The sequence below is a fragment of the Melospiza melodia genome, chromosome 5, assembly GCF_035770615.1.
Source record: "Melospiza melodia melodia isolate bMelMel2 chromosome 5, bMelMel2.pri, whole genome shotgun sequence".
Taxonomy (NCBI): Eukaryota; Metazoa; Chordata; class Aves; order Passeriformes; family Passerellidae; genus Melospiza; species Melospiza melodia.
In genome coordinates this window covers 32,143,246-32,169,982 of record NC_086198.1, presented here as the reverse complement: position 1 = coordinate 32,169,982, position 26,737 = coordinate 32,143,246, and the positions used below count along the sequence as shown (strand labels likewise).

The 26,737-nt window shown below is 49.6% G+C and overlaps 1 protein-coding gene across 11 annotated transcripts; it reads left to right on the top strand.

Moving 5' to 3' along the window:
* Positions 1-1,025: 1,025 nt before the first annotated feature.
* Positions 1,026-26,737, top strand: LOC134418481 (ras association domain-containing protein 6-like). Of its 11 annotated transcripts, none has more exons than XM_063156836.1 (18): positions 1,026-1,238; positions 4,297-4,397; positions 5,612-5,701; positions 9,740-9,818; positions 10,180-10,331; positions 12,115-12,206; positions 12,633-12,817; positions 12,921-13,022; positions 14,075-14,126; positions 14,639-14,757; positions 14,844-14,941; positions 15,652-18,425; positions 21,619-21,741; positions 22,832-22,909; positions 23,011-23,127; positions 23,734-24,008; positions 24,349-24,502; positions 25,606-26,737. In XM_063156836.1, exons 3-12 carry the CDS (start codon positions 5,631-5,633, stop codon positions 15,725-15,727), a joined length of 1,026 nt encoding a protein of 341 aa, XP_063012906.1. In that variant the 5' UTR covers positions 1,026-1,238; positions 4,297-4,397; positions 5,612-5,630; the 3' UTR covers positions 15,728-18,425; positions 21,619-21,741; positions 22,832-22,909; positions 23,011-23,127; positions 23,734-24,008; positions 24,349-24,502; positions 25,606-26,737. The 11 variants fall into 11 exon arrangements, with proteins under 11 accessions (XP_063012906.1, XP_063012915.1, XP_063012911.1 ...); XM_063156841.1 differs by lacking the exon at positions 4,297-4,397 and having other exon boundaries at positions 1,027-1,238; positions 25,606-25,730; positions 26,583-26,737; XM_063156835.1 differs by lacking the exon at positions 4,297-4,397 and having other exon boundaries at positions 1,027-1,238; positions 25,606-25,730; positions 25,937-26,737.

Below are 26,737 nucleotides of genomic sequence, written 5' to 3'. Positions count from 1 at the left end.
CAGCTCCAGAGACTGAGCTTGGCGCAAAGCTGCAAGCCCCAGCACAGAGCTTCTATGCTCTTGTGAACTGAGTTAAAAAACCTTGCGTGCTGCCTCCCTCCTGTTTTCAGCGTCTCTCAATGTTGTAAATAGCAATTAAATCCTTGTGTCAACATTTTCAAGGTGCAAAGCCAGAAACTGCAACACAAACTTTAATCCCAAACACCAGGCTTGCTGTGGTGTGTGTTTGGCAGTGTGTCCGTCTCTGGACAGAAGTATGCTACAGGACAGGATGTGATCAGGAATCAAATATTTCAGTATTTGAGTCTGGTCTGCCTCTCCCTAACATCAAATTATATAAACCAAAAGGAACTTGATATGAATCAGTGCAATAATATGGGTGTGAAGGCAAATTCAGGTTTGGCGTTTTTCATGCTCCGCTCTGTGGCCCAATAACTTCTGCTTTTGGGGTTGATCTGGTGAATGAATTATTTGCTGGAAACAGATGGGCAAACAGTAGGAATGGTGAAGGTGTGTCTTGATTCAATTCTTTTTTTCTAGCTTAAGCATCTGCTTATGCAATTTACTGCTGAGCAATTAAAGCAAGAGGCCATGCTTTCCTTCCTACAGATGCAGCTCTTGCCCAGTAATGTTCATAAGGGTATTCTACAGTTCAGCAAAAAGAACTGTGTGGGGTTAAGGAATCAAGCTGTGCTGTTACAATTTGTCATAACGTTCTGTGTATCTACACTGGGGCACAGTCTGATGAGTTGTACCGGTTATTCCCCCAAGCACTGAGGATGGGCATGTATGTATGTGAGGGAAAGCCTGCTTTATCCGATGGATTAGGAAACAGAAGAAGCCTAACAAGTGTTTTGGGGGCAGGATGTTTCACGGCATGTCCACTAGACGATTCCAGGGAGTCGGCAGGTTGCCTCCCTTGGTCAAGTTAGTGATTAAAAGGTTAACCGGAGCCTACTGGAGGTGGAACCGTGACTAAGGGCGGGCTCCTGTCAGCGCTTGGAGAAAGGAAAGTGGTAGGTAAATATTCCCGACGTGCACCGAGGTGCGGGGAGTGTCCTGGGCTTCCAGCATTCCCAGTTTGTTAAGCAAAACAATAATTACCAGCCCGGTGGGTCCCGAGCAGCAGCAGCGGAGGCGGCTGTCCGCGCTGGCCATGCTGCCATGCCCCGTTCGCGGCTCAGGGAAAGGCGTGTGAGACTCCTGCTGCGCTTCTCCTGCTCGGATCGCCCGGCCAGGTGAGTGCCGAGGGCGGCTGGGGCAGCTCTGCTGCGCTGTCGGGGGAAGCGAGGTGTGCTTGCAGCCACCCGAACTCCGGGCACACTCCTCTGGGGCATGGGGGTGCCGGGGGAAGGAGAAATGCCCGAAGGACAGGAGTTCCCAAAGGCTGTGTGAGAGCCGGCTGAGGCTGGGCGGGCGGTCACAGGTAGTGCCGCTCCTCCTGTGCCCGTGGCCAGGAGCCCGCCTTGCCCTTCATTCGCTCCGGGAGTGACCGGGGAGCGACACCGGTGACCTTGTGCGTTCTTTTCGGCGGCTGGAAACGGCCCGTGCCGCTCGGCTGCGGGCACAAAGTAACTTCTCCTAAAATGGGGGAACACAGTGTTTGAAGGGGATGTGTGCGAGCCCCGCTCTGGCAATGCCCGAGGGGAGGGAGCGTGTGCGCGTCCTGCGGTGTGCCTGGGAAAGTTAAGGGGCCATAATCACGTAATCCAATTTACTGCTGGTTTTGTCAAATCCCATTCCGAGCCTGCCTGAGCAGAAAGCTTATGCTGTGATTTGTACTCAAGGAGTGCCCTTAATGCTCTGTACTGAACAGCTAATTATTAAAATAAGGTGTGAAGAAATCTGAAAGCCCGAGAAAAAAAAAAAAAAAACAACAAAGCCCCCTTTTTTTAGTGGGGAAAATACTGTTGTTCAGAATAAGTACTTTTTTTAAATTGCCACTTTTTTCTTTGGTGGTAGGGACATCTAACATAAACAAAAAGAACAAAAAAGGGGAACGTGAAGTCCCACAACTAGTGTATGTGACTAGTAAAATTATTCTGCTGATACTGAGTTTATCTATCAGAACAAATCTTAAATTCATCTTTATAGAAACTAGTCAGGATCGAAAAATTTGCTAAATACCAGCCACTTGTGAGTTTAGAAGATGACTCAGCTGGACATGGTGTTGTGCCTGTGTACAAAATATTTTATGTGCGTGTAGTGGATAGCTGAGTTAACAGGCAGCTGAGCCTTGTGGTTTCTATAAAAGAAATAGAAGAGATTTGCCCTATCCTGTCCTCCTGCGGGTTTGGAAGAGCTTTGGGGAGTGCTGGGTTAAAATACCTGGGGGTCTTTGCTGAGCTTTGGGGTTTCAGTTTCTCTAGCAGGGGCAGAGGCTCTGCACAGTGCACTGCACTCTGCAGCCTTGTCTTCAGATATGGATGCACCAGAAAGCACATCCAGGCTCTCACACAAACTGAGCTGCTGCCTTGCTGCTCCTGCTTGGCTCAGTTCTGGATCCTGGGTGTCCCTCTCCTTCCTGTCCTCCTCTGCTTCTGCCTTTTTTTATCCTTGTCTAAAAATCTGTGTAGCCATTTGCTCTTAACTTCTGCTTTGTCATTCCTGCACTCTACTGTGCCTGGTCTGTCCCCTTAAGTAAATGACTTAAATATCACTGTACTGAATAAAAGGGAGTAAATCCTCTTATCTGCCTCTGCACTGACACTTGGACTTTTTCTTTGAGGGGAAAAAAAGCCCATTTCAGGTAAGATATGAATCTTACAGGCAAGTACAGCTCATTACCTTTGTGAGATTTGCCTTGTGCCCTGATATGCTGATGCTCTTGCAGCTTTGAAATGTGCACTGGTCTGTTTTCCCTTTGCTTTTCCTAGACTCCTCCAATAGTTGCAGTCCTCCTCTAGAGATGCTCAGTTTGCAGCTCCCCCAGTTTTCATGTCCTCCTGATTTTTCCTCTGCTTTCCTTTCTGTCCTTCACTACATATTTCAGGCTTCAGTCAGTCTTCTTCCAAGCATTAGGTTTCTACTTGGTTAAGTCTCAGGCCAGCAGTTTAGTCCAGCCAAGATCCCACTTTCCTAACCTACCTGAGGAAATTCTGCCCTTCTAATCCAGTTTAACATAATGGTAAAGACACCTGTGTGATACCAAGTAAGTCAGGAGATGGCTTTGGATAAATGGCACAGGCAGATATGGCTGGAGTGGCTGGAAAATCAGCATGGTTTGGTTAGTTCAAATCAAAGGGAGCAGTGGAAAAGGCATTTCACTTCAGTTTGCTTCCTCAAAAGGACTGCAGGGAAATGGCATGAAAAGCAGCAGGATAGCAGGAGATGATGGGAAATGTCCCAGCTTTGTGTGTTTAGGGAGCGCCAGTGCAAACATCCTGGCATCTGTTGTGTCAGGTACTGCTGCTGGGGAAGGCACTGAGCCATGGCAGCCCACAGGTTTGGGTCTTGGCTATAAATAAGCCAGAATGTGCCCATGGGAAGGGTCCAAGGAGAAGAGGTTCACCTCTGCAGTGAGCTGGTGCTGTGGAAGTGTTTGGTGCAAAGCTGATAAGCACAGCAGGTCACATAACTGAGGAGAAAGTGGGAGTTGTGCTTCTCCCCCAGCTACAGCAGAGAAGTCTCTGTCCTGGATAATGCAGCTGTGAGGGAAAGAAGGGCTTTGGTGAAGAATTGTCCCCATCACCACCCACTCTTCCAGTTAGTTTTATTTTCAGCATTTTAATGGCACCTGGCTGATTTAAAATCTGTTTGGGGTGTTTAAGGCAAATAATTTACTAGGAGCCATCCAGTGCGTAGCAAAACACAGTGTTCATCTCTCTTGTGTGTGTGTATGTAAAGGTCACTTCTCTCTATATGCAGAGATCAGCTTTTTCCTTCAGAGGAATCATTTTAAGGCCAAACAGTGTAGAAAAGAGTGCAGCCACAAGCAGTGAAGCAGTGCTGGAGCTCTCCAGTGTCACTGCTCTACAGTTAATAGAAGTGACTTGGCCATCTACTGCTCTTAACGTGTTGTTTCCTGACAGGTGCTGAGGTATACGTTCAGTTATTCAGGTGCCAAAGTACATAAACTCCTCTGCATCTTGTAAAAACGGCTTGAAATTACACTGACACAGGCAGCTGCTTCACTTAGAGGTCTTAAGTAAATCCCACAAAATCAGATTCCAAGGTGTGGCCAGTGGTTACTGAAGTCATTTTGGAGGGAAAACCCAAGCAGTGGTATATAGCAGTGTATTCTTCACACACAAACTTATGTCTGTACAGAAGTCCCTGGGCTTGTTTGGCTTGCAGGTATGTTTTTGTCTTGATGGATGTCACCCAAAGGACAAAGGGACTGCTCCTCCTTTTAGTGAGCTCCTGACAGAGCACTGCTAGAAACACCAGCTGCTCAGGTAAAGCTCATTTTGGTAGTGCACCCTGGTTTTAGGGGTTATGAAATTGCTTCCTATATATTTTGTAGGGTGAATGTCATGGGGTTTTTATATGCAAAACTTCTCACTTGTCCACATATGCTGTTCTTTAGAAACTATCTATGATTTTGGAAAATAGGTGGCATCTAAAAAAGCAGCTCAGTAGTGCAGTATACAGAGGTGAGGTGTTTACTCTTTGCCCAGCCATGGTCTGTTCAATCAGTTTTTGGAAGGCTGCTTGTCATGGGGACTATAGACAATCAACCACTTTTCAGACATCTTTGACCAGGCCCTATCCAGATTCTGAAATCAGTCTGAAATCAGATTCAAGTCAATCCCCTGGCATAAGGGACAATGGACATCGAGTGCTGTGAGTCAAATTCCTGTGTCATCTTACCCAAATAAGAGAAATGGAAGTGGAATGATCAACTTCCAGTGCAGTCTTTGGAGATGTTACTGCTTTTCATGGGATTCTCTGAGGTTTTTTTCCCCAGCCATGTGTGATGCCACTTGTTCAGTTAACTCCTCAGTCTTCCTTTTATTCTAGTACCTGAGGGTGAAGGAAAGAGCCTAGACTCCATAATTAAGTTTATTGAGGAATGCATTGTTGAAGTCTCGTGGCTCTGGCTCATTGCCTGCATAACAGGCTTGAATCCCAGTGTGGAAACCTGTAAATTGTACTGCTACCTCCCTGAAATTACTGTCTTGTTCTCTCTTTGCTTTCTTTGTGTGCTGCAGGACACTGCTAATCATCACCACTCCTTCCCTTGCCTAGTTTTAGGAATCTGGGGTGGTTGTCAGAGTCGCAGTGTGTTTTGCTGTCCCTGGGTCATGCTCTGTCCATAGTGGACACATGAATCCTGGCCAGTATCTCAGACTGCTAACAACTCAAGCATAATCCTGGAGTTGAACAAATCCTAAAACTGCTTGAGAAAGTCCTGGTAGATGTAGTGCTTGGGATTTAAGGTGCTGTCATACACTTGATGGGAATGGCATATGGCTTTTTTTACTATGAGTGGGAAATACTTGGGTATTAAGGCTAAGTATGAAGTAGTCAAAATACGGTGTAGTGAGCCCTCAGCTTGACTGTCCCAGCCTATGTCACTCAGCCAACTAAAGCTTTGTGCCTGATTACTATTCCATCTTTTGTAGTAGCAGTAGTGGATGTATTTACTTTTTTTTCACCTTTTGCTTAGATTCATCTCTTCCGAGTAAATGAAGAAAGTGACTATGAAGGCACAGCATCTGCCTTCTGTTTTCATCAATGAAGAGAAGTTCGTAACCAGGTAAATTATTAAAACCCTGAATATTTAATGAGTTTGCTGCATTCTTTCAAGTGATTCCACATGTATTCCTTGACAGGGGATCCTGTAGACAGCTGAGTCTGTAGCCACAGCAATCCCTACCACTTCGTTTAAGCTGTCTCTAGAGCAGAGATGGCCTTCACATGGAATCAAAAGAACAGAGCATTAAGCCTTAGGGTCTGTGGAATTTGTTCCTTAAGGAGAATAGCCCCTCTAGAGGATTCTGAAATAAAATTACAAGTTAAGGAAGAAGACCTTCTTGTCTTGGCAATCTGTTGAAATTTACCCTAAGTTCCAGAGTTGAGCTCAGCTTGTCTGCAGCCTGGGGTTTGGCAGCCCTGGATGGCAGTGTATCTGTGCAGAAAGACTTTTGGGCTGCTAGCTCTCTGCTGTGGTCAGAGGAAGTGTCTCTTTCACCTACTTGTAGAAAAAGCTCAGAATTGCAGTCTAACTGTCATTTGTGGCATGCTTTTCCACAGTTCAGTCTCCCTGGGAGGAGTTTTTCCTACTGCTGGCCCAAACTCTGAGCCACCTGGCCTTTAGCTCCATCCTCTTTCTTAGGGAATTGTTTTTTGCCTGGTGACAAGAGTGCAGGAGCTGGAAGGAGCCTCTCTTCTCTCCCCCTTCTTCATTTCCATGGCTCTTAGTCCTCCCATGGAAAAGAAACTACCTGTGGATTCAGCCAGGGATGGGTCTGCAATGCAATTTATTGTGCTGCAGGAGAGATCTGTTCCTGACTCCTGATACTTTCCTGTGTGGCCTGGGCAATGCTGGTTTCTCCCTTTCCAAGGAAGGCTGTCAGGGATTTGCCCAGAGCACACAGGCAGCAGATGCATCACTCCCTTTCTCTTCAAGAGTTGTTCCCTTTATGCTGCTGTTAGTTTGGGACACAGTGCTTTTGTGTCAGAGGTAATTAATGTGTGTAAACTTGGCATGCAGAAGCCTTTGGAAATGTACCAGGTGAACCAGAGTCTTTGGGGCTTTATTCCTCTATGTACTTGCCTGTTCCTGTGGTGAAATGTGCATCCCAGTTGAGACCTTTCTGCATGACAGCCATGGTTTAAACTTTCTTCACCTTGCATCAAGGGAAATAAGTGTTTCAAGAACCACTGACATTCCATATGCACTCAGGCTTGCTTCCAATGCAATTTCCAGGCTGTCATCCCTCATCTCTGCCTTGAATCTGCTGTTGCACTGCTTCTCTTCCAGTTCTGTCCTGCAGTCTTGCTGATGGGGCAAGCTTGCTGTTTGGGAATTGCACAATGGCTGGATCAAAAGGCTGACCAAAGGTTGTGGGATGATTTGGCTGGCTGAACTGCTGCCTCTCCAGCAAAACTGCCATAAATATTCAGGGATTGTGTGTAGGGCTTGGGCAGGAGAGAGCTGTGAGCTGTCCTGCTTTAGTGTTTCCAGAGAGCAGCCTGGGCTCTGTTGTGGTTCACCACTGGGGCACTTGACATTGCAGCTCCTTTGTATCCTGCATTTGCTACTATTGGATAAAGTGGTGAATCTGCAGTGCATGTTATGTTTTTAGGCTGAGTTGTTCTGCCAGTTACTTGGCTTTGGTTTCTGTTTATGGCTGTGTTTGGCTGTTGTCACAACAGCTGCTGATTTTCCGGACACCAAACTCAGCAGAGATGGCATCTGTCTCTAGGTTAGGGCAGCAGGAAGACGTGTTACAGTAAGGCCACTCCTGGAACTGGGCTGGTGCACAAATTCCCTTCTGGGGCAAAAAGAAGGAAAATGGTTTTTTTCTCTTATGTTTCTACTACACAAGGACAAACAAGTCAGAGTGAGCTGCTGGTAGTCTCTCCCTCAGGGCTTTTCTAATTGCTTGTGTGGTTTGTCACTGTTGGTTGCACTAATGCAAGGCTGAAACCTGAAAGACCTACTTATGCAAACTCCTGAGGAAGGTAATGGCAAGTTTTTCTAGAGAAGGCAAGAAACTCTGTGGAAATCTTGAGGGCTTGCTCTGAGAAACAGAACCTGTTTCAGAGATGACCCTTACCAGACCACTAACTGCTGTTAGTCTATGATTTTATTTTCCTTGGCATTCAACGTGGACTAAGAGTAATAGGTGAGCCTCAGAGTGTGCCCCAAGTCCTTAAGTATTTCTAATCCATCTTCAGGGAGCTCACCTTCCCAACTTCCTACTTGGAAAAAACCTGTGAGATAACAGCTGTCAATAAATGATTGCCAAATGCTGTGAAGTGCAGAGACTTGAGTTTGAAGCACCTCTGGAGCAGGATCAGCAGGTCTGTCACAACATCTGTCAGACAGAACTGCAGATCTATCTCCTACTTGCCTGGTAATCCTGAGCTGCATCTGGAGCTTGCCCGTGTACGAGGCCAAGGCGTGCTTCATCTTGCTTTCATTTGTCTGTAGCCAGTTCTGTGATGAGAGCTGGACTTGCTTCTGATTCACATCCAAACCTCCTTGCATTCCCTTTTGGAGGGATGGCCTGAATGTGGTCCCTCACAGAGACACAAAGAACCTGGAATGAGCTATCTCAACCCAGTGCAAAGAAGGACTTTTGCCACCAGTATTATGAGGATTAAAGAACAAAGTAAGTTAATGTTGAGAATCCTTGTTTAGAATGCAATTAATAAAACTAGTTAAAAATATTTTTTGTGTGTGGGATTGCAATAATGTAAAATAAATAATTTACATCCACAAAATTAGCATGGAATGCAATGAACCTTGAGTTTAGTGCTGCAGCCCTTGTCTTCGTGTTACCTGCTAGGTAAAAGCCCAGTTGATCTTTTCCCTTCTCACCATGGGAAAAGGCTGTCTGAAGCAACAGGACACTGTCCTGTTTATTAAGTGGAGAGGGAGGGATAGGTGTGCCAGGGAAAGCTCTCCATGTTCATCTCTGCTTGGCCATGTGCCCCAAGCACAGCCTGGACGTGTTACCTCCCCCCTGGCTGTCCCTGGTTCCTCTCTGGTGTGTGCACACCTGGGCCCTGGGGAAAGCCACATTCCTGGGGCCTGTCCCCATACTGAGCTGTCAGTTCTCTGAGGCACTTCTTTATTTAAAACTGGTGGAGGAATTGTAATAATGTTTCTGATGGTACATGAGTTGTGAACAGCTCCAGCAGCTCTCTAAGGAACGTGTGCTGCAGAGTTTGCAGGTGCTGTGTGTTCCATCTGTGGGCCTGCTGTTCCAACAGCTCCCACAAACATGGAAATAACAGGCAGTATTTGGAAACAAACTCAGTGTCCTCACACCTCACTGCGAGGCAGGACATGAAATCATTGTAATCCTTAGTCCACAAGGAAGGGTTTGTACACTTCCATGCAGTTGTTCCCCATGGTTAACCACCTCTGCTGCTGGGAATTGCTTGCCTGAATTACAGTCTGAGCCATCTTTAAATGGTGTGGGGAAGAGTGTTTCATTCTCATGGCCTCTAAATGCATTTCAATAATTCTGTCATTGCTCAGCCCTCCATAGCCTGAGCTGCAGCTGGCGTTGTCTCCATGGCTCCTTGTTCTTGGCAGAGGTTCTCCTCATCTCCTTCCTTTCTCCTCTCAGCAAAGACATGGTGCAAAGCTGTTTTGTTTCAGACAGAGGGAAATAGAAATGTTAGACACCCTGTAGGTGTTTGGAGATAGGAAAAGTATCTGCAGCAGTATGAGGACTGAAGGGAAGCCAGCATGTAGGGAAAACAAAGTGCAGCCTAGTTAAAGCAACCTGCAGCACTGGTGCATGGGGATGTTGTTCTGTTTGCTTCCTCCTCATGACTGCTACAGAGGTGCAAAGTACAAGCCATGCTGGGGCAGCATTATTAATGTCATGTGAGGCTGACTAATTAATTTCCTCTGGGTCATTAAAGGAGCAACTTATGAGCAACCCAGTAACCTGGCAAAACTTTTCTCTCAGAAAATGATGTATGGATCATTAATAAACCTATACAAGGGTGCAGAGGGTAGCACAATTACGGGGTGTTACCCTGCCATGTACCACCTGCATTTTACAGAGATGTTAAAAACATTTCTTTTTCATTGTGATCTTCATTCTAGAGAGCAGCTCAGTTCTCTTCTGAAGAATTATAACTCTTACTATTCAGATCAAGAGAATCTGCAATTGTCATACAAGCAGGTAAGGATTTAGGGGTGAGAAACTCCACTAATCTGGACATCACAAATTAGTGCTCCCTTCTCGTCACAGCACTGGACTCCAGCTCCACTCGCTGTGGTGTTGTTATTGCACGACAGGTTCCATCTAATGTAATAAACCAGGGCTGGTTTCCTGAACTGATCAGGTCAGCCTGCAGCTTTGGCTGTTTTGGAAATTGCTCAAACCTGAGGTTACACATTCTCCAGGTAATCTGTTCCAGGGCTGTGCCAGCCTCAGAGATTTCATTGTAGTCCTGTTACTTTGAGGGGAGACAGGTTATTATTAGTTGATTATTTTTACTCCATTATTATGCAGCACTGAGTATTTCCCTGTTTTTCTCCAGCAGGAAGGAAGCACCCCCTTCATTGAAGGAATCCTGTCGATATTCTGGGGCGTGCGGCATCCTATCAGATTAAAGATTCAAGATGAGAAGCAAATACCCTCTTTTGTAACCCTGAAGTCAACAGAGAATGTGGGCTTTTTCCCCAGTAAAAGGTAATGGATGGACTTCCCTAGGGAGGCTAGCATGCAAGATAGCTCGTGTTGTGGCTTCAATGGCTGTGGCTGGCTGCCCTGGATATCCCAGATTCCCCAAGGCCGTGGTGGTTGCTGGACAGCAGAGCCTTTGAGCAGCCTCTGCTGGGCTGGAAGGTGTGTGTTTGTAGCACCTTTGTTTGGCCCTCAGCCTGAGGATCTGGAAGGAGGCTGCTCTTTTTCATGGGAACTGACAATTCCTATACAAGGACTGGGAAATTGGTGTATATAAATGTATAGGAAAAGAGCCAAACAATCCCCCTGTGTTTCCATGTGCACCTGATACTGGTAGCCCCTGAGAGGCCTCGTGTTGCTGCACACACTGGAGCATGAAGCCAGAATCTGGTGGGTAGTGCTGAGGGATTGTCTGTCCCAGCTTACAGGTATGTGAGATCTGCAACCATTGCTGCGCAGGTGAAGTTCAAGTCAGGGAATGGATACTGGCTTTGTCTGTGCAAAATTTGGTCTAAAAACCCCTTAAAATACTCACAGACCAGCCGTTCCATAAAATGACATTTTATATCCCAGTGTGTTGTGCTCAGCTGATACAGGTACTCAGTGTACTTTTCCCTTGTTTTGTACGCTGTTTCCCCAGCCTTGGTTGGTGAATTTGATGAGCTGAATCTGAATCTTGTGATACAGAGACAGAGCCAATGTTCACCCTGAATGACTCCCTGATAAATTGAGTACTGCAGAGTTTATTTTTCTTATGACTTATTGTCTTAGGTTGCATGTGAGGCATGTTGGAACTGAACTGGGGATTTAATTCTGCCACCTTTGCAGCTACGGAGTTCCAGTAAAGTCTTCTTCCCCATCTCTGGCTGCTGAAATTCAGGGATGAATTTTGACAGGAGTAACTAGGAAAGAACCTGAGTTTTAGGCAAATCTGGCTCTCAGTTTACCTCGACCAGGTCTGCTGGTGTGGGATGCACGTGGCCTGCAGGGCAGTTCTTAAAAATCTTCTGGCTGGTGGAAATCTGTATGCTAAAGTAAACATTCACTCATGATCCCAGAAACGTGGGGCTGCCCTGACATGCTTTAAGGTATGCAGAGCAGCTTGGCTGTCTGATCTTAAAGGAACTTGGTAAATGTGTGCAATACAACCAAGATATTGTTTGGCATGTAAATTGGGGCTAGCTGAGTATTGTTGGGAATACATACATACATACATATATATATATACATATACATATGAAATTAATTTTTAATATTGCACTAGAATCTGCTTTATTGTCAATCAGAGCAATAACTGGATGAAGACCTTATGCTGAAGAGAGAGTTTGGGCATAAGTTTCAGTTAGCATGATTTAATATTGACATCTGAAAGGCTGGATGGAACTTCCTGCTCTCATACATAGCTGGTTTGGACAGCATAAGTGTAACCTGTGTAACTCTGTTCTGTAACTATTAAACCACAATATGTGTGTTTTGTGTGCTTGCCTGGTAGTCTGAGTGTGATAAATCCAGGATGTTGCTGTAAAACAGATCAGGAATTACTGCAAGTTGTTTAGGTTGTGTCCTGGTTGATGTTCAACAGGTTTTACATTGGATGTGTTACATTTGGGATCCCTGGTCATACCATATTTTAATATGAAGTTGTTATGACTTAAACTAAAATTACCATGCTGAAGTCTGTATGTTGAGCAGGGATAGGAATGTATGACATGACCCCTGGGCACAGGATAAACTGCAGTCACTGAGTTACTGAGGAGCAGTCAATGGTAACTCTGTGTTTGTCTTTCAGGGGAATGACTCGCTGGGGAGAGTTTGATGACCTCCATCACATCAGTGGGGACACACTGAAATCTACCGAGGAGCAGCCAGACCTCGAGCAAAGTTAGTGTCGGTGGTCTCAGGTTAACCAGGTTAAAATTCTGTGTTCTGTGACAGTGCAAAAGGCCCCTCACACACATCAGCCCTTCCCTGCCAGCAAAGGGAAATCTCTTTGCTGTGTGTCACATGTCCTGCAAGCTGGGGAAACACCCACCTAGGGCTGCTTAGGGCTGTGCAGGTGACTTGGTGAACAGCCAGTGGCAATGAGCTGTGCTTTCATCCAAGAAATCATTCCCAAGGGAGCAAATCAGCAAACTGCAAACCCTGCAAGCAGCCTGTTCTTCATCGTATGCCTCTGCCTTGTTCCTTTCCTGCTCCACCCCCCCAAAAATAATAAATAGTAAACAGTAAATGAAGCCCTTCACTGAGAGCCTCCCTCCTCTGGGGGTGCTGGCAGCTGCACAGGACGCGTGGTTCTCTTCTGTCCAGGTTATCCATGCTATGAAAGTCACACTCTCAGGTCCAGGAGGGAGGAGGAGCTCGACTGTGCCACCCTGCCCCGCACCAGCAGCGATGCCGCGGCCGTGCGCAGGAGGACCAAGCTCCCCACCATCACCAGGACAGAAGTAGAAACTCACAGGTTCTCTATCAATGGCCACTTCTATAACCACGAGGTAGGAAATTTTAGGCTTGGCTTTGTCACCTGAGGGACAGGGAGCCCTGCCCAGTGAGGTGTGCCTCAGGCTCAGGCCGTGGTGTGGCTGCTTTTGTTCCCAGACATCAGTTTTCACTCCGGCTTTTGGGTCAGAAACCAAAATAAGAATCAACAGCCAGATGAGAACCAGACAAGTGATAGAGCAGTTGCTTCGGAAGTTTAAGGTAAGTCTGCTGGCAGGAGGAAACGTGGCCGTGTTCTGGAAGCGTTCATTCCCATGTGCACTCCCTCCAGCACTGCGGGAAAGATGTGGAATAGCTGGGCGAGGACAGTGCATGGAGCGGAGTGTAAAAAAACCCAGATGGACAATTTGAACCCTGGCGGGGCTGCCCTCCCGCGGACAGCCCCGGAACTGCGGCTCGCCTGAAACAGCAGCGATTATCCCAGCGCCGGTCTGGGACGGGCTTTCCCTGGGAGCCGGGCTTGCGGGAAGATGGGAAGGTTACAGCTGCAAATACTGCTCGAGGCCAGTGCCATGCTGCCTGAAACTACTTTTTTTTTTTTTTTTAATTTCCTTGGAACCATCTCCCACCAACAATGTCGTATGTGGTCAGAAGTAGCTTTGCCCTTACTGCTGCATATTTCTCAAATATCTTGATTTTCCATGTCTGCTTAGTGTTTAATTTATACTTTAATGGTCTTAAGCTTCCCATTTAACTTGTCTGGAGACTTCACTATTGCAGAATTACTTTGTGTGGTTAGTAAGACTTGTGAGTGTCTTGGAAGGAAAACAACTTCTAGGAGTAGCAAGGAAGGGAATTACAGAGCAGGGAGTAGAGTTGTAGGGAATACATTGCAAAGAAAGTGTTCAAAAGCTGTGCTGTTCTCTGGATGTGGCTGTCAGGCACGAGGGTAGGTCACAGAGGTTTACCTTGATGGCAGCACAAACAGCAGATCTACGTGTGAGGGGAGAATAAGCTCTAGGAAGCAGTTAAGGATGCTGCAAGGAAAGCAGGCAGGACAGATCTGGGTTTGCAGTGTGTTTCTGGTTTGGGCACATGGGAACACGAGGGTTAGGGCTGGCCCAGGGACAGTGAACGTGGCAGCACAGCTTTCTGCCTTATGCAGATCCACTATCTTTAGCTCTTGTACAGACAGGATCCCTGTCTCAGGCTTTGATCCAAATCTCTGAGCTGAGACACACAGGGAAAATGTGCTGAGAGGGAAGTGCTGGGAAGGTCTGTGAGTCTGAATGGAATTTCTTTTTTTTTCACAGATAGAAAACAGCCCCCATGAATTTGCACTTTACGTTATCCATGCATCTGGAGGTAAGCCAGCCACTGTGCCTGAGCACTTCAGCTCTGATCATTCTGTGTGTGTGTGGAATGTGTCCCTTGGAGTAACAGGACTTGTGCCAGGCCTCTGTCCTTGTTTGTGCACTCTGTGTGTGCTGTGGCATTTTGCCTTCTCAGGGACCCTTCAGAGATGTCTCCTCTGGAGAGGAAAAGCTGAATAATTGGGTGTATTTCAGCTGACAGTTTGCATTGCATATGCTGAGTTCAAAGTACTCACTGGTCAGTGGAAAAATACTTCCATAACAGTTTACTTTTCCGGGAAAAGGGAGATTTGATCTTTATTAAAGGGAACACCTGAGAGAATAGGAGGGAACTGGGGGAGAAGGTATTTTAAATGGCACAACATCAGGGACCTGTTGGGTATCTGGTCATTGCACTCGAGTCAGTATGGGATCCTCGTCAGGTGAAAAGGCTCGTGACTGCAGGTGGTAGATGGAGCCCCTGTGGTTGGTTCTGTGTTTTGTGACACTGCTTATACATTCCAGAAAAGAAGCAGCTGAGGAGTAGAGATGTTCCCTTGCTGCACAGGCTGCTGCAGGGGCCCTCTGAGAAGGTTGCCAAGTTCTTTCTCATGGATAGGGACGTGGAAGAGATCAGCAGTGATGTATGTATATCCTCACTTCTCATAGCTCGTGGAGTTTTCCTCGGTGACCACAGTCAGCAGTGCCTTTCTTGTCTTCTCCTTGGTAGGTGGCTCAGTACATTTCATTCCATCTTCCCTTCTTGGAATCCATTCTGCACAGAATAAATGAAGAGGAGAAGCAGGAGATTCAACAGACAACTGCAAGGTAAACAGACACAGAATGAGGTGTCACAGAGTCCAGGGCAATCTGTACAATTGGCTCATGAGGAGAAGATATGAATGTAGCAGAGTGCAGGTGGAACACTGTGATGGGAAGGCTGGAGGGATTGGGAGGGTTTGTAATCCTTTCCCTATCCTGCTGCTCTTAAAGATTCCATAATTAACACTGACTACACACAGAGTGGGGTCTTCAGAAAATTTGGACCCTCAGGTAACTTCTCTTTATTTTGTTTGCTGTTTGCTTTCTGGGCTTTTGACTGTCTCGGTCGGTACTTGCTGCTGTTCCCTTGGAAAGGGTAAATGCAGTACCACACGTGGTACCATTTTGGTTCTGTAGCATTTCAGCCACATCAGTCCCTGATGTCCCCTTAAAACTTGAGGTGAGTGATGGAAATGCCCCTGGCAAAAAGGGAGATTGTCCCACAGGTACAAGCCAGAGGAGCTGCCATATTTGTGAGCCTCTCCTGAGTCCAGGAGCACCAAGAGGCTGCAGCAGCCACAGATCTGTTACTGCACGATGGGCTGATAATCACCTTGAATCCAAGTGTCAGGAAACATTTAGAAAATACCAGACTTGCCTGCATTGGGAAAGTGGGACAGGGCCACAAAGGTTGGGAATGGACCCACATGTGAGCAGCTGGTTGGAATTTGTGCTGAAGGTTTGCAGAGGTTATTTCAATGCCTTCTCCCTCTCAGGTACACACGAGAGAAGAGGCTGATCCAGCAGCACCTGCGCAGTCGGAGCGTTCAGAAAACAGAGACCACGGTGTGAGGGGACAGCCCTGGAGAGCACTGGGAATGCCCCTGGAACGCCTGGGCTGCTGAAGGACAGTCCTGCTGCCTTCTGGGCTGGGACTGAGCAGTGACAGTGCCCCGTGGGAGAAGTGTCCCCTCACCATTAACCCCTGCAGCGCTGGGGTGCGGGCTGCAAGCACCCACGGAGATGCACATTGCCCAAATTGCAGATGCTGGCTCTGACTTGGAACTTGGGCAAAAACTCCCCTGAAAAGCCCAAGGCTTTAAATCCTGCTGACGTGTGACCTGGCACCAAGAGGCTAGCATAGAAAATTGCTGCAATAACCAATGTGCTGATAGAAAATGTGCAAACTAGGAATATGGTTATCCCTCTGTTAAAGAAATGTTGTGTTATATCAGCAGAAAGCTTTTCAGTAGAGCCAAGTGGCAGAAGATATTTATGTATTTAAGACTGCAGGTAGGATTTCCATTTAAGTTATAAAACATCCATGCAAGATGCCTGAAATCCACGGGCTTCAGGCTGGTGGATGCTGAAACTGCTTAAGCTTTGAGCTGCTGTTAGAAAAACATAACTGGAAACCCTCCCACTGAGGAGCTGCTGAGCTCTTAGCAATGACAGGGAATTTATTGCTGAAATACCTCGTGCACTGCAAAGTAAGAACTGACTGAACACTGTGGGGTCCTGAAAGGCACCTCAGTGGTTTCTGTAGTTGGAATTGCTGATTGTGTTCCTTCCTGAGTGTTCTGTTTGACAGGGAATGGAGATGCTCAGTGAGAGGCCGTGTGTCACAGCCAGGGAGGGCTGGGCCCACAGCTGCCCCAGGGATGCAGTTTGGCTCCAGCCCAGCCCCACGCAGGGCACTGCAGCCCCTGCCAGGTCCTTCCTGGCTGAGCTGTGCTCCATCTTAGAGCTCCAGTTACAGAGATGTAAATAAAATAAAGCTGTGCACAGCTCCTTGTCCTCCTGCACTACCTGGTTGTCTTTACCTGGTGTCTGTGCCCTACCTCACTGCCTTTGTCTCATGCAGGTAACAAATGCTTGTGAGGGAGGAAAGGGATGTGCAGAATATGTGGCCTCAAAATTGTATGGAGTAAATCAAATTGTAAAACTTTACACTGCCCAAAATCCTGTTACTGGGATGGGAATTCAGAAAGTGAAGGTCAAGGTGCTGATATTGAAGCTCCTCAGGTTGCAGCAAGTGTGTTATTTCAAAGTACAGTTTATAATCCTGCCCAGGAGAATGGGTAGGGACAAGGGAGCACAAAGGGCAGAAATAACAATAACTCATGGTTAAGAGGTAGGAATTAAATAGGCCGTTTTTGTCACCATCTGATGTTCAAGACTTGAATCCATTTCAATTCTCTTGTCTTGCTGAATTGGGACTGAAAACTTTGGGCAGACAGAAGTGTGGGGATAGGACACAGAGCTGGTGCTGTTGGCCAGGATTTCAGGGTGAGGGCAATGGTGCTGTGACTCCTGCGGGGCTGGTTCTTTGTGAGTGCTGTGCTGTCTAAATGAACCATTTCTGACAAAAGCAGGCAGGAGCAGGGGAAGAATCTCTTCCAAGGTATTCTGGGACACTCAAGGAAACACAGCAAGGACACCCAGGTGACAGAGGAGAGGGAGGTCACTCAGGTTCGAACATGAACCATTAACCACAGAAACAGTGATTACAGTCCATATCTTACCTGAATTTGTGCATTTGATCTCATTTGCACTTACACTTTATAAGCTTAGGATTTAAAATGCCTCTCTTTATCTTGTTCTGTGACTATTTGGGATAAGATGAAAACATTTCATATCACAGCCAAATCCTGAATTTCCATCACTTAACTTATTGTTTCAGTGGATTTCCTTATGGGGATTCAGCCTCTCTCTGACCTAAAGGTGGCTTTTTGTCACTTGGTTTGCTTTAAATGCTCCCTGTGCCCTTTGTGTCACTTGTCCAGCGAGGACCTTCCCAATAACTGTGCAGCTCCTTATGCTGACAGCATTTTCTCACTCCTTTGGGTGAGTTCTGGACCCTGGAAAAAGGAAAATCCCTGGGAGCATCAGTGTCAGGAGGGTGGCTGGTGTGTCTGTGACACGTTCAGTGCTCATTAGGCTGAGGCTGCACTCGCGCTAATTAATGGGCACGAGAGCAGCAGGCCGGGTTCGGCCGAGCTCGGCTCGGTTCGGCTGAACTCGGAGCCGCTCGCTGCATTCGGAGCTCAGCTCGGTTCGGTTCGACCGACCCCGTAATGTTCAGGATGGTTCGACTGATCTCGCGTTGGTTCGGCTTATCTAGTTCGGTTCGGCTTATCTAGTTCGGTTCGGCTGAACGCGGTTCCGTCCCGTTCCGTCCAGTTCACCTCAGCTAAACTGGGATCGATTCGGCAAATCGCGGCCAGAGTCGGCCCTTCGGCTCCGCTCGGCTCTTCTCGGCCGCACTCGGCTGTTGTCGGCTCCACTCGGCCGCACTCGGCTCTTCGGCCGTCCCTGACTCTGCTCCGCGGTGCAATGGCGGCCCGTGGCGGGGCGCCGCTCCCCGGCCTGAGCCCGTGAGGGGACAGAGCGCTGGCACAGCCGCCTCAGCCCGGGTCACCCTGGCCCTGCCCGGGCCCGCGTCCCCCGGAGCGCGCCCTGCAGCGCAGAACGCGGCCTCGGAGCCAGGAGCGGGGCCAATGCCCTCGGCTCGGCAGCGGCGCCGGGAGGCGGCGGGCGGTGCCCTCAGGTGAGCGGCCGGAGCGGAGGGAGCGGGGCCGGGGGCACCGGGGCCGGGCACCGACAGCGGGACGGGGCTGCTTCGGGCGCTGCTGCTGCGGGGGACCCGCTGTGGGTGCGACGGGGCTGTCCCGGCCCTGCGGCTCTCTGGGATCGCGTTCCGTGGAATAAAGCTGGGGCTCGTCCCGGCTGCGGGGGCAGCGCTTTGTTGTGTGAGAAACAAAGTTCACTCTTTAGAATTTTTACACGTTTGTTAAGGGATAAAAGGCAGCGCTGGAGTGCTTGGCTGTTTGCCAGGAGCACCCGGTCACCTTAAACCGTGTTCTCTAGGTTCTGTTCCATTGCAGTGGTGTGTGCATATTCATTAGAGTTTATACATGTTCAAACAGTCCTTGGAGTTTAGATGTTCTTTTGCTTGGTTTTAACCTTCGTGCCATCTTGTGGATTAAACCAATATACTTTATTTCTTCCTGTGGTGCCATCCTGTTTTATTTTCACTCCCTCGTTATTTGATAACGAGGATCAATAATATTTTCCTTTTTTCTCGGTGCTCTGGTTTCTGTTTCTGTTATCTTGTGTTTCAGATAAGATTGTCCCCAAATGTGGGAAATCACCTAATTACCTTACACCATTTTCTGAGTTCCTTACATGTAAAAGCATTTTAACATTTCACAGTCTCTATTATGCTACAGTCTAAAATAGTATCTCTTACACTGCTGTTTACAAAAGCTCTGCAGTGCATACACGAACTGCCAGATGATACTTTATCAGGAGCAGTAGTTACAGATTGTGCTCTCTCAGGGTTGTTGTGGTCAGTAATGCTGTGCCACAGCTGATACACGAATGGCAGAGGCAGTAACTGCATTTGTTATGTTTCATTGTGGGCTGGGCTGGCTCTGTGTCCCGGGAAGCAGCGGGATGGGGGTCCCTGTGCCCCCCCTGGGTCCCAGAGAGAAGCTGCTCCTGTGGCTGCAGCTGAGGGGCAGTGGGAACCCTGAGCAGTCCTGGTGGAAACCGATGGCAAACCAGGTTTTGTTGGGTTTGGGACTTGCCATTTCCCCTGCTCCGTGTGTTTTGCCTTAGGAAACAGGAGCTGGGCACCGAGACATTTTGTTACCCTAGAAGGGACGAGTTTATTTGTATTTATTTCCTGAGGCACTGGAACGATTTGGGTCTCAGCTGGCACCTGAGAGCCTCCTCCTGTGTCCTGGGTGGGGTGGTGGCGATCAAAGGGGTGAAAGCTGGGGCAGGAGGGTGGGCAGAGAGGAGAGCAGTGGCTCTTTGAGTATTGCATCTGGAAAGGGCCCTCAGGTTCCTGCTGGGAGTCCTGGGAACAGAGCTGAGAGTGGCTGAGCAGCGAGGATGGTGCAGCCGGAGTGCTGAGAGTGCAGAGGCTGCAGTGGCTGCTGCTGCTGCTCTCCTGGTGTCCCATATCCAGTGCTGGGCTGGCACCCGGGCACCTCCCAGGGCTGGACACCCTCGGGGCAGGGGTGGCTTTTAAATGTTTAAATGCTGCAGCACTCCCTCAGATTGGATGGGTGTGAGGATATCCAGCTCTTCCTTAGGGCTGGGAGCGTGGCAAGGGTGCAGAGCTCATGGTCAGTCTTGTTTAAACACCTGGAATAGCAAAATACATTAAAACAGAGACTTTGAGGAAATAACATAGGCGAGTCTGTTGCAAGGATAGGTACAAGCTGTCTTTGTTACAGATCCACACTGCTGGATGTTTTGTCAAACCCCTCTGGGGACAGACGTGTCCCCAAAGGTTCCTGAACCCCTTGTTCCCTGCTGCAGGGCAGGGTGTGAGCCCGGTCTCGGGGCTGTGTGGCTCCTCCTGCCTGGAGCAGGGACAGCCTGAGCTGAGCCACAGAGGTTCAGTTGTTGGAGCAGCTGGGGATCTCTCTGTGCCTGGGAATTGTTGTTGCTGCGTTGCTGTCACAGCTGCAGGGCTCCCTCAGAGCCTGGGCCTGCAGCAGCACTTGGAGCTGCTGTGCTGGGCAGGGAGAAGCAGCTCTGGGCTGGGGCTCTCAGTGCCATCAGTGCCCATGGAAATGCAGCGTTGGTTTCACTTCCAGCAGCCTCTGTGCTGTGCCACCCTGGGTGCCAGGGCACAGAGCTGTGGGAAGGCTCCATCCCATCTGTGCCAGGGGCTGCCAGCGCTTCCAGCAGCAGTGCTGGGGCACCAGGGGCTGCCTTTGGAGCCTGGCTGTCACACAGGGTCACACACTCTGCCCTGCAGCATCCAGCTGGATCCTACAGCTGCACAGTTCAGCCAGCAGGGATTGGAGTCAGCTCTGGGGCCCAGAGCAGGTTTGTCCCACAGAGAGGGACTGAGCTCCCTGGGACAGCTCAGAGATGGGCACTGCCTTTGGGGCTGATGGTGAGTGCTGCCAGGTGATTGTGGTAAGGGGGAACTGAAGCTTTCTTAGAAAAGCCATCAGCTGTGAGGAGAATCTGTGGAAAACAGGTGCTTGGTGCACTGGCTGGTAGCAGGTCCTGGGCTTTTCTTCTTCTTTCCTTTAACCTGTTCTTAAGAGGACCCCAAAACTGCAAAATCTAAAGGAAGGGGGATGTGGGGGTGAAAGTTGCTGTTCATTTTTTGAAGTGTTGCTGTGGATTTTGGTGTGTCAAGTGGCACTACCAAAACAGCACTGGAATAACCAAACTTCAGGACTCTGCACTTCATTCCTTTAATGTGTTTGTGTGGGTGCAGGAAATGCCAAATCCCAGAGCAATTCCATGTCTGTAACTTCAAGTGCAACATCTTTAAAACCAAGTGCTCAGTGTGGGCTTTGCACGTGGATGCAAATGGTCAAAGGCCTTTCTTGTGTCCCAAAAGCAAAAACCCTTTCTGTGTGAGGTTTTGGAGGGGATTCTCTTTGGGATTTCTTGTGATGCAGCATCCCAGGTGTCCCTGCCTTTGTGCCAAGTCCAGTGGTAAAGGATGGAATGGCTGACACGTGGGGTCTGGGATAAAAATGGTTCTGTTCAAATTAGGCAGAGAATGCAATATGAAAAATGAGCATCCTTTTATTGTCTGAAATAGTCAGGAATAAAAATGCTGGGAAAGGACACGTTGATGTTTGAATTGGTGTCACCTCTCATGATAAAACCCCATAGGGAGCAATCAGAGCAGAAGTCTGAGAGCTGGGATCCTTTGACTTCCACAGTGGACTTAATTTTCTTTTTCTCCTCTCTTTCAGGGCAGGAAAAATCATCAAACTCCTCCCATCTTTGCCAAAAGCTTTGGTGTTTGGGCAGCCAAAGGCAAGAGGCCTCAGCACCAGGGCTCTGCTGGAGGGCTCTGGTCCTGCCCACGCTGTGGGGTAAGTCAGAGGGACACAGGGCTCCTCTTTTCCTCTCTGCTGGGACTGACTGCCATGGGAATGCCATTCCTGCCAGCCCAGCCCCAGCTGTGTCTGCTGGACAAGGGCAGAGGTGAAGGGACAAATGCCAGAGTTCCCTGGGGCTGAGGGAGCTGTGGTGTTGGCTGTGCCCTGAGGGGCAGCTTGGGCACTGCCTGTGCCCCCAGGACTGCTCTGGGGTCAGGAGCTCTCGGTGCATTCCCAGCCCTGCCAGGGGGGGCAGCTGCTGCAGGGCTGGGTGACAGCCTCTGCTGGGGCTGGGGCAGGGCCTGGCACAGGGGCAGGGCTGGGAGGGTTTGGGAGCACTGGGAGGAGAATGAGGGATGGTGTGGGCACAGAGCTCAGCCTGTGCTCTGTCAGCACAGCCCTGCAGGGCACTGGGATCTGGGAACAGCTCCAGCTCTCCTGGTGCCAGGGATGGGCTCTGAGGGACTGGGCTCACCTGTGGCCTCCCAGGTCAGCAGGGACAAGGGGAATGTGGTGCCAGAGCTGGGCCCATCAGGCTCTGTTTCCCTCTGGGAAAGCACAACAGTCTCTGGGCTCAGGTGAGTTTCCTGCAAGTGCTTAGAAGAGCAATCCAGGGAAAAGGGAGTTCAGGAATTGCATCTGCTGCTGGGAACAATGCCTCAAGCTTGTTAGTTTGTGTCTGTGAGAAGTGGGCTTTGGGCTGGAGACTGAGTGGGAGGGAAGGGGAGTATTTAGAAATGATATCAGCATTTCTCCCAAAACTGGGGTGCAGCAGTGATGGGGGTGGTTGGGTTTGCTCTGGGCCTTGTTATTCCTTGTGCAGTTTTTCAATTCTGTTGCATGATTTACTGTCCAGTATCTTTCTACCAAAAACTGACAGGAATTTAGGTTCAGGGTTAGAACTTAGCTCCATTCACTGCAAATCTTGCCAAGGCTGGGGGACTGGGGTGATGGCTGCTCTCAGCAAAGGTTATTTATAATGCTGTGTCAGATTTCCCTCAGTGCTGGGCAGGAAAGGTGAGGGTTTGGAGCAGGAATTCTGCAAACAGGGCCTGTGTGATGGTTGATTTGTTTTGTTTTTCAGTGAGCCAGGGCTGGCACAGGGAATGGTGCAGGTGCTGGTGTGGCAGTGGAGCTGCTGCCCTTTGGAGCCATTTTAAAGGTGTGATCATGGAACATTTTGGGGGCTGTTTTCAGCAATCTGGGTTTAGAGCTCCTGTCCCCAGCCCATTGCTAACCCTGACACATCTGCTCTGGTTTCAGGCTGTCCTTGCTGGAGCACCCTGGTCCCTGCCATCCCCTGGGACACAGAGGGAGCCCTGTCCCAAGTGGCTTTGGCACCTTGGCAGGAATGTGGCAGCAGCCCCAGAGCAGCTGGAGGTGAGAGCTGGGTGTGTGAAACCAAGCAGGGCTTACCTGGGGCTGGGGGAAGGGGAGGAGTTTCCATCCCCCCTGGAGCTTTCCTGCTGGGATGGGGCAGCACAGGGAGCAGAATTCATTGTGCCCCTCCCTGGGCACTGCTGCCCTTGGTGTCTCTGCTGTGCCACCAGACCGTGGCACTTTGCTGCTGTCACTGCCACTGCCACCCCACTGGGGCTGTGCCCTCCTGCCAGCCCCACCCAGGAGCTCCAGGGGGGCCTCTGTGCTCTGTTGGGAGCGTTGGCTGGGAATGTGCCTCATCCCTGGCAGGGTCCCTTTGTCCCTGGGCTGCCAGCCAGAGCTTTGGGCTGCTCAGGCTCAGGGCTGGGTTGCCCAGGGCACTGAGAGGGAGCAGCACAGGGAGGGTGACAGAGAGGGGCTGGCAGAGCCCAGCTGGCAGCCTGTGCTGCTGCTGCAGGTGGGCTGGGGGCACTGCAGGGAGTGAATGTCCTTTCCCTAAGCAGCCCTGCAGATCCCAAGGGCTCCTGGTGCAGGATTTTATTCCTTACTTCCCTTTGTGCAGATTGAGTCTCCAAAGTGCCATGAGCAATTCTTTGATTTCTCTAGGAGAAAACCTCCCAGCAGAGACAGATTGCAATGGAGGCCAGAGTTGTGTTTGGAGCAGGGAGTGCTGAGAGCTGCATCTGCCTGTGCTGCCACAGCCTGAGCACAGCCTGGGAACAGCCTGGGAACGGGACTGGGGCAATTTCTGATGCCCCGGTGAGAAGAACACAAACTCAGCCATTCAGCCTGACAGGCCCCTCCACCCAGAGCTCAGCACACATCCTCAGAGCTAAGTCCAGCATCCAAAGGGAAAAAACCCAAAAACCCAGAAGAAAAAGGTGATTTATTTTGATTTAAATTTATTTCAAGTTCTTAAAGCCCAACCAACATTTGCTCTTGATTTTGGTTGGGTGAATAACGAGCAGTGGGCACAGATGATGCCATTCATGTAGTTGAAAACCTGGTGTAACCTAGAGGGGATACAAGAACTGTTTGTGTAGGAAAATGCAATGTGAGGGGATGTCAGGGGGAGTGAGGTGGCATTTGTGAGGGAATTGCTGAGGTCACTGAAGGGAGCCCAGCAGACAATTCCCCTGGGAAATCCGAGGGCCCACAGCCAGGACTCTCCAGGGCTGAGGGGGCAGCCCTGGGACTCACTGTGTCCTCCTTCCTTGGCAGCACCAGCAGGGAAGGGACAAGAGGATCCCTGTGGGATGAGGCTGGAGAGAGCGAGCAGAGGAGCAGCCTCGGGCTGGAGAAGGGCAAAGGGACCAACATGGTGTCACCAGGGCACCTGTGAGGAGCAGAATGGACACCTGGAGGCCACATGGAAGTGAGGAGTTGATGGTTTGGGGCAAAGTCTGAGTTAATCTACAGGGAAATAAGTAGGGGATATTTAGGAGGGAAAAGCTGAGGTGATGAGCTCACCCACCCTGGCACAAGGTGTGTTTGCACAGGCTGGGGCCAGAGGTGAAGGTCAATCCAAAGCCAGCCCTGCTCAACCTCTAAATCCCAGAATAAGTTGTACAGGCTGCCCACTGAGGGATTAAAACTACATAAAAATGAAACCAAGAGCATTGATGAGATTGCTGGGAATCCCATTAACTTGTTGTCAGAACTCCTAACACAGTTTTGAGCTTTGATGACAAGAATGCATTTCTTTATTTGGATTATCACTGTGTGGGATATGGGGTTTATTTGGGTTTTAAAGCCCTCATGGTGGCCCTGACACTGCTCAGGAGCTGGTAGGAAAAGCAGTCAGAGCTCCTGGCAGGCACAGGGTGTTTTCCCCCATAGTGGATTGTGGAGGAATTGTCTAGGACCTGGATTGTCCCTCTGGGTGATGCCACTTGCTGTGATTTGTATAATTCCATACATTTAATTCCCAAAACTTCCCAGCCCAGGGGGTTGAGCTGACAGGGCAGGACAAAGATTGTTCTCTGTGTGGTGCCCAGATTTGGGGTTCCCTGTCAGCTGTGCTGGTTCTGATGAATTATACCCAGAGCCCCAAATTCCCTGCTCCATTCCCACTGCAGTAACCTCCCAGTGCCCCATGGAGTGTGAGCATTCCCATGCAGAGCTGCTGCCTTGGACAGCAGCTGTGTCAGGAGCCAGCAGAGCTTCCAAGGAAGCTCAGCAGCAGCACAGGGACAAGGACAGGGTTACATTCCATAGAACTGGCTGTTTATAACCCTCACCCCAATGGTGTCCCTGGGGTCACTGGACAGAGCTGCCTGGAACTGAGCTGATTTCAGCCCCTGAGCTCCAGGATGGAGAACATCCAGTTGGTGTTTAAAGCAGGAGAAGGCAGTGGCCAGATGTGTTCCCAGCCTGTGCTGGGGCAGCCCCTGTGCCCAGGGGGGGACATCTCTCCCTGCAGAAGCTCAGCTCCTTTCAGAGCCTCAGCAGTGGCCTCTACAAATTCTTTTCCCTCAGGAAAGGGATGCACATCTCTGTCTTCAGCACACCTCCAGTGGGACCTACCTGTGAAAGCTTTCCACCACTTGTGCACTTGCAGCTGGATCCTGAAAAACTCCAAACTCCATCCCACTGATTTCCAGGTATCTCTGAGGGCTACTGCCTGGGATTCAGTATCTGTGGGGGAAGATTGCCTTGGCTTCAATGCTGCTGATGGATGGTGGCCTCAGGCTGGGCAGGAGGGAAGGGATTTGGGGTGGCTGGGACATAGCTGGCAGCTGTGGGGGAGCTCTGAACCGGGAATTGCTGTGTGAGCCCCTGTGCAAACGGGCCGTGCCTCCATTCCCAGGTAATGCCAGCTGCTCCTTGGGCTCCTCCTGGGCTCTTGGTGCTCTGTGTGGGCTGGAGCATTTCCACGTGCCTGCTCAGAGCAGCCCCTGGCCCAGGAGCCACGGTGCAGGCACAGCTCCTCCTGCAGATCCCACAGACACGAGGGGCTGCTGCCTTCAGGAGCTTCTGGCTCCTCCTGCCCTGCGCTCCCAGCCCGCTGGGACACCCTGAGGGAACACCAAGGAGCACGGCTGGCAGCGAGCAGGAGACACCGAGGCCTCTGGGCCCAGAAACAGCCCCGGCCTCAGCAGCCACCTGAGGTCGCTTTGGCCTGGCAACGCTCACCTGCAGGAAACGCCCCCTGCCACTCTCCAGAGGAACTTCCCCACGGAGCAGGGTAACCCTCAGGACTTGTCTTGTTCGCTTCTTCCTGGGGAAACAACGGGACATTGTGTGAGCACATTTACAGCTGCTGGGTTAGTCCTGGAAAGGGCAGAAGAATCAGGGTCATGGGGAAGAGTTTGGTGCTGACATGCTGAGTGCCAGCCAGTTCTGCCCTAGAGCCATTGCAGGGGCTGGTGTGTAAAGCAGCATTAGCAGAAGGGAAGGAGCTGCATTTGTAGAGGAGGTCTCTTACTGGCAGCACTCACTCCCATCCCACACAGGACCTTTGGAACAACCCTGGGATTGGCTCAGGTGATTGGAGCAGGGTGCTGAGAAGACCAAAATTCTGTGTTCGATGTGCAGCTGGGCCGGTCACTTCTCAGCATTTGACTCGGTGATCCTCACGGCTCTGGAAATAAAGAACAAACAATTGTCA